Source organism: Lepus europaeus, chromosome 1 (assembly GCF_033115175.1).
Source record: "Lepus europaeus isolate LE1 chromosome 1, mLepTim1.pri, whole genome shotgun sequence".
Lineage (NCBI taxonomy): Eukaryota > Metazoa > Chordata > Mammalia > Lagomorpha > Leporidae > Lepus > Lepus europaeus.
Window position 1 is genome coordinate 43,395,671 of NC_084827.1, and position 14,965 is coordinate 43,410,635.

The following is a 14,965-nucleotide window of genomic DNA, read 5'->3' on the forward strand; positions in this document are numbered from 1 at the left end:
GTGTTCATTCCAGCACCCAGCACCACAGCGTCGGAACAAAAATCTGTGAACTAAACAAGGAGTGTAACTAACTGACAACGCATTCAGCAGAACTGGGAATGAGCAGAAAAGACACGACACAGCCTCCCCACCCCCACCCCCACCCCCACCCCCCAGGACCATGGTCACACTTGCTCTCTGGTGAGTGTCTGGAACATTCCAGAGTCTAAATCCTGAATGTTAGGTCTACAGGCAGATTTGCACTTCATCAGGCCTATGATCCAGGCTGGTGTTCAGCAGCCCAAGAAGACATCTGTGCTGACTCATTTCAGTTTGACTGTGTGAGGTTACTTTCCACAGCTGTTGTAGCGCTGTAATTGTCAATCATTTGCCTTTTGGATCAGTTTAGTTGACTTGGAGGAAGAAAAGAACAACCTTCAGAATATTTATTTTGCAATCTTTTGACAGAAAACAACTAGCTTTCCTCCACACAGATGTCTGTTCAAGGCTCTCTCAGGTTATGCATATTCTTTTTATTGTTCAAGATTTATTTATTTGAAAGGCAGAATTACAGAGAAGCACAGCGGGGTGGGTGGGGGGCTTCCATCTGCTGGTTCACTCTCCAAATGTCTGCAATGGCCAGAGCCTATCCGAAGCCAGGAGCCAGGAGCTTCTTCCAGGTCTCCCACACTGGTGCAGGGGCCCAAGGACTTGGGCCATCTACTGCTCCCAGGCCATAGCAGAGTGCCGGATCAGAAGTGGAGCAGCTGGGACTAGAACCGGTGCCCATGTGGGATGCCAGTGCTTTACCTGCTACACCACAGTACCGGCCCCAATTCGTATTCTTCAATAGAAACTAAACTTGGGGGCAAGTGTTTGGCTTAGAGGTTAGGACACTCGTGTCCCACATGAGAATAGCTGGGTTCAAATCCCAGCTCTGGCTCCTGATGCCAGCTTCCTGCTAATGCAGACCCTGGCTGGGGGTTGGGGGTAGTAACAGGTGATGCTACCCATATGGGAGACCTGGACTGAGTTCCCAGCTCTGGTCCAGGCCCAGCTCAGCCACCAAAGGCATCTGGAGAATGAACCAATGGATGGGAGCACTCTTTCTCTCTCCTCCTCCTCCTCTCTTTCTCTCTCTCCATTTACCTCTCAAATAAATTTTTAAATAAAATGTTTTAAAAAGGAAATGAATGCAGAGAATGGAACTTGATTCTATATTCCTAATTTTTAACTTGCCCACAATAGATAAGATTTTAATATATGGTCTTTGGAAACGAAAAACAGATTTCTACCCCCTAAATGTTAAAAAATGAAGCTGAAGGGGCCAGTGCCGTGGCTCACTTAGTTAATCTTCCGCCTGTGGCGCCGGCATCCCATATGGGCACCAGGTTCTAGTCCCGGCTGCTCCTCTTCCCATCCATCTCTCTGCTGTGGCCTGGGAAAGCAGTAGAAGACGGCCCAAGTGCTTAGGCCCCTGCACCCACATGGGAGGGGCACCAGGAGGAAGCAGCTGGCTCCTGGCTTCATATCGGCACAGTGCTGGCCACAGTGGCCATTAGGGGAGTGAACCAACGGAAGGAAGACCTTTCTCTCTGTCTCTCCCTCTCACTGTCTAACTCTATCTGTGAAAAAAATAAAATATAATTAAATTAAATTAAATTTAAAAAAAAAAAACTAAGCTGAAGCATTTAGCATTCCCTCCACAAATATTTACCAGGCTCCAGGCTCGTGGTAAGTGCCGTGGAGGAATTCTACGTTTTACACTGTACTCTGACTCCTTGCTTCTCGTTGCCCTGTGACCCTTCACATACGTCAGAGGGGAGTTCTTACAGAAGAACCCAGGAGAAAAAACCCTGCACCTTTAAGCTTCAAAAAACTAAGCCCTGAAAGACTTCGGGCATAACAGTTTTTAAAAACCAAATAATTTATGCACTTAATTACAGGGCACCGCTTTATTTAAAAGATATGTTAAGGGACTTAAAGGAAGACTTAGACCCCAATACAACAGTACTGGGGGACTTCAATACTCCACTCTCAGAAATAGACAGATAACTGGACAGAAGATCAACAAGGAAACAACAGATTTAATCGACACTATAGCCCAAATGGATCTAACAGGTATCTACAGAACTTTTCATCCTACAGTTAAAGAATTTACATTCTTCTCAGCAGTGCATGGAACCTTCCTAGGACTGACCACATACTAGGCCATAAAGCAAGTCTCAGCAAATTCAAAATGGTTAGAATCATACCATGCAGCTTCTCAGACCACAGTGGAATGAAGGTGGAAATTAGCAACTCAGGAATCCCTAGAGCGTATGCAAACACATGGAGATGGAACAACATGCTCCTGAATGAACAATGGGTCATAGAAGAAATCAAAAGAGAAATCAAAAACTTTCTGGAAGTAAATGAGGATAACAACACAACATATCACAACTTATGGGATACGGCAAAAGCAGTGTTGAGAGGAATGTTTATAGCAATAGGTGCCTACATCAAGAAATTGGAAAGGCACCAAATAGATGAGCTTTCAATGCATCTCAAGGATCTAGAAAAACTGCAGCAAACCAGACCCAAATCTAATAGGAGAAGAAAAGTAATTAAAATCAGTGAAGAAATCAACAGGATTGAATAAAAAAAAATTACAAAAAATCAGCCAAGCGAAGAGCTGGTTTTTTGAAAAAATAAACAAAATTGATACCCCATTGGCCCAACTAACTAAAAAAAGAAGAGAAAAGGCCCAAATCAATAAAACCAGAGATGAGGCCAGTGCTGTGGCTTAATAGGCTAATCCTCTGCCTGCGGCGCCGGCACCCCAGGTTCTAGTCCCGGTCAGGGCGCTGGTTCTGTCCCGGTTGCCCCTTTTCCAGTCCTGCTCTCTGCTGTGGTCTGGGAGTGCAGTGGAGGATGGCCCAAGTGCTTGGGCCCTGGACCCGCATGGGAGACCAGGAGAAACACCTGGCTCCTGGCTTCGGATCAGCACAGTGCACCGGCCTCAGCACGCCGGCCGCAGTGGCCATTGGAGGGTGAACCAACGGCAAAAAGTAAGACCTTTCTCTCTGTCTCTCTCTCTCACTGCCCACTCTGCCTGTCAAAACAAAATCACAGATGAAAAAGGAAATGTAACAACAGACACCACAGAAATAAAAAGAATCATCAGGGAAATCTATCAGAAATGGATAGATTCCTGGACACATACAACCTACCTAAATTGAACCATGAAGACATAGAAAACCTAAATAGACCCATAACTGAGAAAGAAATTGAAACAGTAATAAAAGCCCTCCCAACAAAGAAAAGCCCAGGACCAGATGGATTCACAGCTGAATTCTTTTTTTTTTTTTTAACTTTTATTTAATGAATATAAATTTCCAGTGTACAGCTTATGGATTACAATGGCTCCCCCCGCCCCATAACTTCCCTCCCACCCGCAACCCTCCCCTCTCCCGCTCCCTCTCCCCTTCCATTTGCATCAAGATTCATTTTCAATTCTCTCTATATACAGAAGATCAATTTAGTATAAAGATTTCAACAGTTTGCACCCACATAGAAACACAAAGTGAAACATACTGTTTGAGTACTAGTTATAGCATTAAATCACAATGTACAGCACATTAAGGACAGAGATCCCACATGAGGAACAAGTGCACAGTGGCTCCTGTTGTTGACCCAACAAATTGACACTTTAGTTTATGGCGCCAGTAACCATCCTAGGCTGTCGTCATGAGTTGCCAAGGCTATGGAAGCCTTCCAAGTTTGCCGACTCTGATCATATTTAGACAAGGTCATAGAAGACAGAGTGAGGATAGTAACCAATGATCCTAAGAGTGGCATTTACCAGGTTTGAACAATTATACAGCGTTAAGTGGGGAAGAGGACCATCAGTACACACATGTTGGGAGTAGAGCCATTGGTGGTAGACTAGAGGTTATGATTACAAAGGAATGAGGCCCAAGTGCGCTAGACAGGGTCTAGAACAAAGGACAGAGTCATTATTAGAGGAGCTAAGAAAGGCGCTGTCTAAGCTACAATTAACTTTTCTGATTGAGAGGCAAATAGAACCTGATAGAAGGGGCTTGATAATAATCTGGTGGGCTTTAGGCCTTGTAAATTCAGAGGCCCAGACCTATCTATCTCTTCACATGGGGTATATCCTAAGGGAGGTGTGAACCTCCTAGGGGAAGGCACTCTGTTGACTTTCATTACTTGGCTGGCCTGGGAGGAGAGCTGGCCAGGTAAAGTCAGGGGGCATCTCTAACAAGAAATTTACAGTTCTGCCTGCAATGTTGCTGACCCTACTTGACCATCCCCTCAGCTGCAGTGGTCACTTTGGAAGTTGGGCTGAGTGAAGGGCTTTTCAGCTTAGAGCCAATAAGATCTGTGGCTCTGACCTGGGCATCCTTCGACTCCAGGGCAGGTCCATTTCCAGTGATCCAACTCTTGGCAGAGCTGCCAGGGCTCTTCACAAGCTGACTTCTGCTGAAGCCCAGGCTTACCACATTGAAAGCCACTGCAGTGGACTGGCCTGTTGGGTCTCCTTGAGGGCAGATCACTGTACAGATCAGCCATTAATAGGCCTGCCACCCATTGCTTCTGATGCCGAGCTTTCTTTTCCTCCTGGTTTGTGTTAAAGCAGACCAGAGGATGCAAGTCAAGGGAGTGCCCGTTTCCCATCTCTAATCTTCGGTGGCCTGAACTACAAGTCTATAGTCACAGGCATGTTCTGTAGTAGTTTTTCTAAGGTAGACAATGCCCATGAGGAAAATTATATTCTCACTTTAAAACTTTCTTTCCCTTTGGTCTGAAAGGGAGGTTTTTTCTACTTACTGTATACTTCGCTGATGGCAAAGTGAATCTAGCTATGAGATTATTATTTGAGTTCTTATTTTGGCTATGCTATTGCAGAAAAATGTTAGCCATCTCTTTTATAAGGTCTAAAGATTAAATTGTGCATCCTACAGATTCCTTCATAATAGAATTAGTTTCCTACCTTGAGGAGAATAGAGAAATGAAAGAACAAGTTGGGCTTAGAATAGAGAAATGAGGGAGCAAGTCCTAGATCGCTTGCTGACAATAGCAATATCACATGAATACTTAGCAAACCGTTTCAACCATTAGATAACAACTTAAGAAAACATTTACCAGAAGGTCCAATGCCTTCTATAAATTTTAAGAATCATGTATTTGAAAACACCTCTTAAATATCTAACATGGTGTAGTTTGTTTAGCCAGTAAACTTAAGCACAACCATCTAAAATGTTTTTAGTTTCTTTCTACCAACAAGTCTAAAACATATGATACACAGATTCAGGTCCCACAAATTAAAATGTATCTTTGATTGATTTTAGCAGCTTAAATTTATGGACAATCTTATCTATAAGCCATTTAAAATAAAACTCTTAATAAAATTTCCCCATGTGGACATACAATATGTACACACATATAATATAGCATAATAGACCAATATAGCAATTTTAATAATAGCTTTTAAAATCTTTAACTCTTTTCGTAGATTGCCAATTGATTTGAATTGCTTTTTGTTTTTAGAAACCTCAGTTAACCATACTTTCTCTCAGTTGGTACTGGTAATACATTATTGGCTTCATCTGTTTACAGAGCCGTCCCAAAGTACTGAATACGATAAAAGTGGCTGGAAAAAGTCCATAGGAACCTATAGGAGGACAGCTAAACACAGAACCAACAACGCTTTAGTTTTATGAGCAGCAGATCATATATAACTGTGGATGACAAAAGACTTTAAGTCGCCATGTTTAAAATTATAAACTCATCAACCAACAAGAGGCACTTGCTTACTTCACAGTATTTTTGAAAGCACCTGTAGGATTTTACAAGTATTTAACCCTTTAAGCCTCTGGGGCTTTCTCATTAAGATAACTATCATGTCTAGTAACACAAGATCATTAGACTTTTTAATTCTCAAACATTTGTATTAATAGCATTTTCCATTATAGAAACTTAAAGTCTGGTACCACATCACATCTTGACAGTCCTTCTAATATACTCCAAATAGACTGATTAGTTGGTGTCTCTATAAGATGAGAGACATAGGGCCCAAACTGGAAAAACCAAAGTCCAGGATTTACTGGAAATTTTAGAGACCAGATTGTTTGAAACTTTGATTTTTTGAATGCCTGTCAAGAATGCCAAGAAGGCTCAAAATCCAAAATATCTGGTTGAAATAAGATTTCTTAAAATCATGACATAACATAGACCAAATTTGATCATTGTTACAAGGTGATTATTCAAATTTTTGAAAAAAGCACATATTTAAATAACCCATAGCTCTTAATAAAAATTCAGCTGTTTTTGAACAATTAGAATTTAACAGACATCAAGAGAACATAATAGATTACTTTAACACATTGCTTTAACAGAGCATCAGAGTTTAATTCTATGTCAAAGAGAAATTGAGCTTCCTGTGATCTTTTGCTGTGAGGTTTCCTTCCTTTACCTTCTTTCATATTGGTGACCATGTTTCTGTGTTTCTGTGTGTAACACATCTTTAAGCATCTTTTGCAGGGCAGGATGAGTGGCAACAAATTCTTTCAGTTTCTGTTTGCTGTGAAAAGTCTTAATTTCACCTTCATTCACAAATGAGAGCTTTGCAGGATATAGTATTCTGGGCTGGCAGTTTTTCTCTCTTAGTACCTGGGCTATGTCTCGCCATTCCCTTCTAGCTTGTAGGGTTTCTGATGAGAAGTCTGCTGTGAGTCTAATTGGAGATCCTCTAAGAGTGATCTGACGTTTCTCTCTTGCACCTTTTAGGATCTTTTCTTTATGTTTCACTGTGGTGAGTTTGATTACAACATGTCGTGGTGAGGATCTCTTTTGGTCATGTTTATTAGGGGTTCTATAAGCTTCCTGTACTAAGATGCCTCTGTCCTTCTCCAAACCTGGGAAATTTTCTGCTAGTATCTCACTGAAAATGCCTTCTAATCCTTTCTCCCTCTCCATGCCTTCGGGAACTCCTAGAACCCGAATGTTGGGTTTTTTAATAGTATCCTGTAGATTCCCGACAATATTTTTTAGATTTCTAATTTCTTCTTCTTTTCTTTGGTTTGCCTGTTTCCTTTCCTGTTCTCTGTCTTCTAAGTCTGATATTTTCTCTTCTGCTTCGCCCATTCTGTTTTTAAGGCTCTCTAATGTGTTTGTCATTTGATCTATTGAACTCTTCATTTCATTATGATTTCTAGTCACTATCAGAGTTTCTTGTTGCAGTAGTTGTTTCATTTCATTTTGATTCCTCCTTAATATTTCACTTTCACGAGAGAGATTTTCTATCTTGTCCATGAAGGATTTCTGTAGTTCAAGAATTTGTTTTTGAGAACTTCTTAATGTTCTTATCAATTTTTTGAGATCCGCTTCTTGCATTTCTTCGATCTCATCATCTTCATAATCTTGAATTGGGGTGTCTTTTTCATTTGGGGGCGTCATAGTTTCTTCCTTGTTCTTGTTAGCTTGGTTTTTGCGTTTGTTGTTTGGCATGTTGGAGATATTTGGTTTCTTCACTGTGGTGTTTTTTCTTGTTACACTATGGCTCTATATTAAGTGGACTGTCTGCTTTCAGTGGAGCCTTAGAGGCTTGAGATGAGTGTGGACTGAGAGCTGTGTTTGGTTCCTCAGGGTTGAGGGTGTGTCAAGGATGACACTCCCAGGTTAGGTGTGGTAAATCTCTCTTTCTTTTTTTGATTTAAAAGGGAAGTAATTCCGCACAGCTGAACGTAATTGGAGGTAGTTAGCAGGCAAATGATATACCCACAGGAGCCAGAGATCTGAAGCTCTTTCCCAAGGACCACACAGGGAATCTCTGCTGCCCTCAGTGTGGGCTCCAATTCTCCTGCAGTCTCCCACTGGGTTGCCAAGTTAGATGCTAATCTCCTGTTATTTCACCCCTCCCCACAGAGTCAGGTTTTTCTGCTAGGCTCAGGGCTGGTGCAGACCTGAGGTCGCCCTGCTTATGACGTATGTCCAAAATGGCGCCTGCTCTGTCTTGCTCGCCTTTGAGAGGTGAGCGGAGAGAGAGAAACTTGTGTCCGTATCAGTCACTTTTTTTATTTTTTTTCTCTCTCTTCTAGTTAGCCTGGTGAACTTTTCCCCACGGAGTTTCAAGCCTCATTCCCTCTAGCCTCCTCTTTCCGCTTGCCCGCTGGTATCTCGGGCTATGGAGGTTCGGCTCACCTCGCGTTCCAGTGCTGGTGCGTTGAGTCTGCCGCTGGTGTCCCGAACTTGGGCTCCCACGCTCTCCACGCAGGTCCACTGTGGGATTCACAGCTGAATTCTATCAGACATTTAAAGAAGAACTAAATCCAATTCTTCTCAAACTATTCAGAAAAAGAGGGAATCCTCCCAAATTCTTTCTGTGAAGCCAGCATCACCTTAATCCCTAAGCCAGAGAAAGATGCAGCATTGAAAGAGAATTACAGACCAACATCCCTGATGAACATAGACACAAAAATCCTCAATAAAATTCTTGCCAATAGAATACAACAACACATCAGAAAAATCATCCACCCAGACCAAGTGGGATTTATCCCTGGTATGCAGGGATGGTTCAATGTTTGCAAATCATTCAATGTGATACACCACATTAACAAAGTGCAGAAGAAAAACCATATGATTCTCTCAATAGATGCAGAGAAAGCATTTGATAAAATACAACACTCTTTCATGATGAAAACCCTAAGCAAACTGGGTATAGAAGGAACATTCCTCAATACAATCAAAGCAATTTATGAAAAACCCATGGCCAACATCCTATTGAATGGGGAAAGGTTGGAAGCATTTCCACTGAGATCTGGTACCAGACAGGGATGCCCACCCTCACCACTGCTATTCAATATAGTTCTGGAAGTTTCAGCCAGAGCCACCAGGCAAGGAAAAGAAATTAAAGGGATACAAATTGGGAAGGAAGATGTCAAACTATCCCTCTTTGCAGACAAATGATTTTTTACTTAGGGGATCCAAAGAACTCTACTCAGAGACTATTGGAACTCATAGAGAGTTTGGCAAAGTAGCAGGATATAAAATCACAAATGCACAAAAATCAACAGCCTTTGTATACACAGGCAATGCCATGGCTGAGAAAGAACTTCTAAGGTCAATCCCATTCACAATAGCCACAAAAACAATCAAATACCTTGGAATAAACTTAACCAAGTACGTTAAAAATCTCCACAATGAGAATTACAAAATCTTAAAGAAAGAAATAGAAGAGGATACCAAAAAATGGAAAAATCTTCCATGCTCATGGATTGGAAGAATCAATATCATCAAAATGTCCATTCTCCCAAAAGCAATTTACAGATTCAATTCAATTCCAATCAAAATACCAAAGGCATTCTTCTCAGATCTAGAAAAAAATGATGCTGAAATTCATATGGAGACACAGGAGACCTCGAATAGCTAAAGCAATTTTGTACAACAAAAACAAAGCCGGAGGCATCACAATACCAGATTTCAGGACATACTACAGGGCAGTTGTAATCAAAACAGCATGGTACTGGTACAGAAACAGATGGATAGACCAATGGAACAGAATAGTAACACCAGAAATCAACGCAAACATCTACAGCCAACTTATATTTGATCAAGGGTCTAAAACCAATTCCTGGAGCAAGAACAGTCTATTCAACAAATGGTGCTGGGAAAACTGGATTTCCATGTGCAGAAGCATGAAGCAAGACCCCTACCTTACACCTTAACAAAAATCCACTCAACATGGATTAAAGACCTAAATCTATGACCCGACACCAGCAAATTATTAGAGAACATTGGAGAAACCCTGCAAGATATAGGTACAGGCAAAGACTTCTTGGAAAAGACCCCAGAATCACAGGCAGTCAAAGCCAAAATTAACTATTGGGACTGCATCAAATTGAGAAGTTTCTGTACTGCAAAAGAAATAGTCAGGAAAGTGAAGAGGCAACTGACAGAATGGGAAAAAATCATTGGAAACTATGCAACAGATAAAGGATTAATAACCAGAATCTAAAAGAGATCAAGAAATTCCACAACAACAAAACAAACAACCCACTTCAGAGATGGGCCAAGGACCTCAATAGACATTTTTCAAAAGAGGAAATCCAAATGGCCAACAGACACATGAAAAAATGTTCAGGATCACTAGCAATCAGAGAAATGCAAATTAAAACCACAATGAGGTTCACCTCACCCTGGTTAGAATGACTCACGTACAGAAATCTACCAACAACAGATGCTGGAGAGGATGTGGGGAAAAAAGGACACTAACCACTGTTGATGGGAATGCAAACTGGTTAAGCCACTATGGAAGTCAGTCTGGAGATTCCTCAGAAACCTGAATATAACCCTGCCATACAACCCAGCCATCCCACTCCTTGGAATTTACCCAAAGGAAATTAAATTGGCAAACAAAAAAGCTATCTGCACCTTAATGTTTATTGAAGCTCAATTCACAATAGCTAAGACCTGGGCTCAACCTAAATGCCCATCAACAGTAGACTAAGAAATTATGGGACATGTACTCTATATAGTACTACACAGCAGTAAAAAACAATGAAATCCGGTCATTTGCAACAAAATGGAGGAATCTGGAAAACATCATGCTGAGTGAAATAAGCCAGTCCCAAAGAGACAAATATCATATGTTCTCCCTGATCGGTGACAAATAACTGAGCACCAAAAAGGAAACCTGTTGAAGTGAAATGGACACTATGAGAAACAGTGACTTGATCAGCCCTTGCCCTGACAGTTGATGAACAACTTAATACTTTATCCCTTTTAGTATTTTTTTTTGTTCTATTTAACACTATTGGTTGAATTCTGTAATTAACACACAATTACTCTTAAGTGTTGAAATTTAACTGAAAAGTGATCCCTGTTAAATATAAAAGTGGGAATAAGAGAGGGAAGAGATGTACAATTTGGGACATGCTCATTCGGACTTGCCCCAAATGGTAGAGTTAGAAACGTGCCAGGGGATTCCAATTCAATCCCATCAAGGTGGTATGTACCAATGCCATCTCACTAGTCCAAGTGATCAATTTCTGTTCACAATTGATCATAATGATAGGACTAACAGTCAAAGGGATCACATAAACAAGACTAGTGTCTGCTAATACTAACTGATAGAATTAAAAAGGGAGAGAATGATCCAACATGGGAAGTGGGATACACAGCAGACTCATAGAATGGCAGACGTCCTAAACAGCACTCTAGCCTCAAAATCAGCCCTTAAGGCATTTGGATCTGGCTGAAAAGCCCATGAGAGTATTTCAGGCATGGAAAGCCAAGACACTCTGGCAAAAAAAAAAAAGACCTATATGAAAGATCTCTGCAAGTGAAATCCCAGTGGAAAGAACAGGTCTTCAAAGAAGGAGGTACCTTTCTCTGAAGGGAGGAGAGAGCTTCCACTTTGACTATGACCTTGTCTAAATAAGATCAGAGTCGGAGAACTCAAAAAGCCTCTATAGCTTTGGCAACTCATGACAAGAGCCTAGGGTGATTACTAATGCCATAAACAAGAGTGTCAATTTGTTAAGTCAACAACAGGAGTCACTGTGCACTTACTCCTCATGTAAGATCTCTGTCCTTAATGTGCTGTACATTGTGATTTAATGCTATAACTAGTACTGAAACAGTATTTTACACTTTGTGTTTCTGTGTGGGTGCAAACGGCTGAAAGCTTTACTTAATATATGCTTAATTGATCTTCTGTATATACAGATAATTGAAAATAAATCTTGATGTGAATGGAAGGGGAGAAGGGATGGGAGAGGGGAGGGTTGCAGGTGGGAGGGAAGTTATGGGGGGGGGGAGCCATTGTAATCCATAAGCTGTACTTTGGAAATTTATATTCACTAAACAAAAGTTAAAAAAAAAAAAAAAAGAAAGAAAGAATTGGCCAGCGCTGCGGCTCACTAGGCTAATCCTCCGTCTGCGGCGCTGGCACCCCAGGTTCTAGTCCCGGTTGGGGCGCCGGTTCTGTCCCGGTTGTTCCTATTCCAGGCCAGCTCTCTGCTGTGGCCCGGGAAGGCAGTGGAGGATGGCCCAAGTGCTTGGGCCCTGCACCCGCATGGGAGACCAGGAGGAAGCACCTGGCTCCTGGCTTCGGATCGGCGCAGCGCACCGGCGTAGCGGCCATTTGGGGGGTGAACCAATGGAAGGAAGACCTTTCTCTCTTTCTCTCTCTCTGTGTCTAAATCTGCCTGTCAAAAAAAAATTAAAAAAAAAATAATCTGCTGAAACGTTTTCCACCCCAGGTTAGACCAAGAATCTCTGACAAGGACGCTGGCGCCCAACACAGGTGTCTGTCATGAGTGAGAAACAGACCACCTTAATGGCCGCACCGGGGCTGGACACGCACAGGGAGCAGTTCTGATGCAGCCTACAAGGCACGGCTTCTCCCGAGGGCTCACACGCACAGGTGATACTCCGTCTGGGTCTTCAGGGATGAACAAGCAGGGGTGTGTGGAGTCCACTCTCTTGTCTCCCTCTGTCCCGCCCAGAGCACTGACTGCTAAAAGCAGCTCTCCTAGTCTAAGGAGAGCCCATCAAAGTCTCGGAGGAACAGCCAGCCTCTCGGGGGTTCCCCGATGGTCAGTGGGGCAGCTATGTAGTGCTGCTGTGAGGGTTAGGTTAAAACCTGAGTTTCAGCTCTCATGGTGAGAATCAGCAGCCAGCAGCAAATAAGCTTCCTTACAATGCAGCCTTATGAAGATCTGCCGTGGTCGTTTCTAGACTTCAGTCTCAAAGAGTTAGATCTCAAGGCACGCAGAATGTGCAACCCACCAAAAATAGGTAAAGCATCTAAAACATATTACATCCAGGTTGACCAGATCTCCATGATGAATGAATTTCAGGTTATCATCTAACACTCTGATCTGTCAAGACTCTCAACAGTATTTCCTGTTTTTTTTTTTTTTTAATGCAGAGAAGCAAGACTTGACTTACAAAGAACCTCATCTATCACTATTCTAGAAACAATATTCTTATCCATTCCTTTTATAATCTGATAATTTAAGAAACAAAACTACGTATTGTCCTCTCCACTATTTACAAAATAGAAAATAATTATATTACAGAAAAACATAAAAGTCATTGACTATACTGAATATTTTTCACCTCATTAGAGATGATTGTTCCAGAGAGATCTACCGATACCAAGGAAAGGATGTTTACGATATGTTCAAAGCCTTGATCAGTCAGGTGTTCGCAATTCCGCAAACTCAAGTAGTTTAAGTTAGGGCAGCTGAAAGAAAGTGGGGCGAAGGATTAATTTTAACTTTCAATCGCATTGTGAAAAACAGTGTCTTTATATAAAAACTCTGGGAAAACAACTGATACAGAAACAAGGGTTTTCCTTTTCTCAGAATAAAAATAGGCCTAAAAGTGGACTATGACTTGGTGTTACAAAGTTGGATGCAAAGAAGATAGAATATTATGTAAGACTTTGTTCCTCTGAGTCACTTTCATATTGCAATTTCTAATAAGGAAAAAATATACCACAACCATCCAAAAAACTATCGTGTAAAGTACCAGGGTGAATGATCACTAAAGGTACAAGGTTAAATTTCTCCTTTAACCCTTGCAAGTTTGCCACAGGAATTGGGCTTGACCCTTAGAGAACCCAAGACCTCTGACAAGTAAGGAGGTCAAGGACAAACCCATCCAGCCAGGACACTCCTTGGGGAAATGCTGGAGGAGACACAGCGACATCACCCACATCCAGATATTCTAGTCCTGAACAACTCCACTTCAAACTTTCTCCTTGGGGGTGAAATTAATCAGAAACATATGAGATCTAATCAAAACATGAGTCCAATCTATGACTTTGATGTCGTATATTTGGTTTCATGGAGTTCTGGCCCAGCTTCAGGGCACCCCTATTCTTTGGAGAAGGCTTTTGGGTCCATCTCTGGTCTCTCCTATAGCAAATGTACAATAATGACCGACTGATGCCAAGTAGCGTTTGCCCATACCGCTCTGAGAGTCTCAGGACCGAGTCATCCCCCAGGTGCACACAGTTGCTTAAATTTAGCTCTCTTAACCTTTGGCTCACAGGACCATCAAGAAAATGTTTGATTCCCGTATCACCGATCCTGCAGAAAGGAGTGGAAAAAGTTTCACATGAGATGTTATATATCAGTTGTAAATCAATATTATAATCACCAAAAAATGATGATTACTACATTCAATGTATTGCAAAAAATAGCATAGTAATCTCTATAGACTAAAGTATACTGATGCTTTATCAACATTTTAAAACAAAATTTGATTACGTAGCTTTGCTTTTTTTTTTGTTTGTTTTTTGGTTTTTTTTTTTTTTTTTTTTTGACAGGCAGAGTGGACAGTGAGAGAGAGACAGGGAGAAAGGTCTTCCTTTTTGCCGTTGGTTCACCCTCCAATGGCCGCCGCGGTAGCGCGGTGCGGCCGGCGCACCGCGCTGTTCCGATGGCAGGAGCCAGGTGCTTATCCTGGTCTCCCATGGGGTGCAGGGCCCAAGCACTTGGGCCATCCTCCACTGCACTCCCTGGCCACAGCAGAGAGCTGGCCTGGAAGAGGGGCAACTGGGACAGAACCGGCGCCCTGACCGGGACTAGAACCCGGTGTGCCGGCGCCGCAAGGCGGAGGATTAGCCTGTTGAGCCACGGCGCCGGCCTTTTTTTTTTTTTGGACAGGCAGAGTGGACAGTGAGAGAGAGAGAGAAAGAGTCTTCCTTTGCCATTGGTTCACCCTCCAATGGCCCCTGCGGCCGGCGCACCGCACTGATCCGAAGCCAGGAGCCAGGTGCTTCTCCTGGTCTCCCATGTGGGTACAGGGCCCAAGCACTTGGGCCTTCCTCCACTGCATTCCCAGGCCACAGCAGAGAGCTGGCCTGGAAGAGGGGCAACCAGGACAGAATCCGGCGCCCTGACCGGGACTAGAACCCGGTGTGCCAGCGCCGCAGGCAGAGGATTAGCCTAGTGAGCCGCGCCGCTGG

General features: G+C 42.5%; 1 protein-coding gene across 1 annotated transcript in view; it reads right to left on the reverse strand.

Annotated features, from left to right (window-relative positions):
• FBXL13 (F-box and leucine rich repeat protein 13) overlaps positions 1-14,965 on the reverse strand; it is a 251,473-nt gene that overhangs the window by 72,503 nt on the left and 164,005 nt on the right. The window contains exons 16-17 of the mRNA XM_062212179.1: positions 13,965-14,084; positions 13,108-13,234 (exon numbers count right to left, since the gene is read on the reverse strand). Of these exons, the coding sequence (XP_062068163.1) occupies positions 13,108-13,234; positions 13,965-14,084 (247 nt within the window). The remainder of the gene's footprint in view (positions 1-13,107; positions 13,235-13,964; positions 14,085-14,965) is intronic.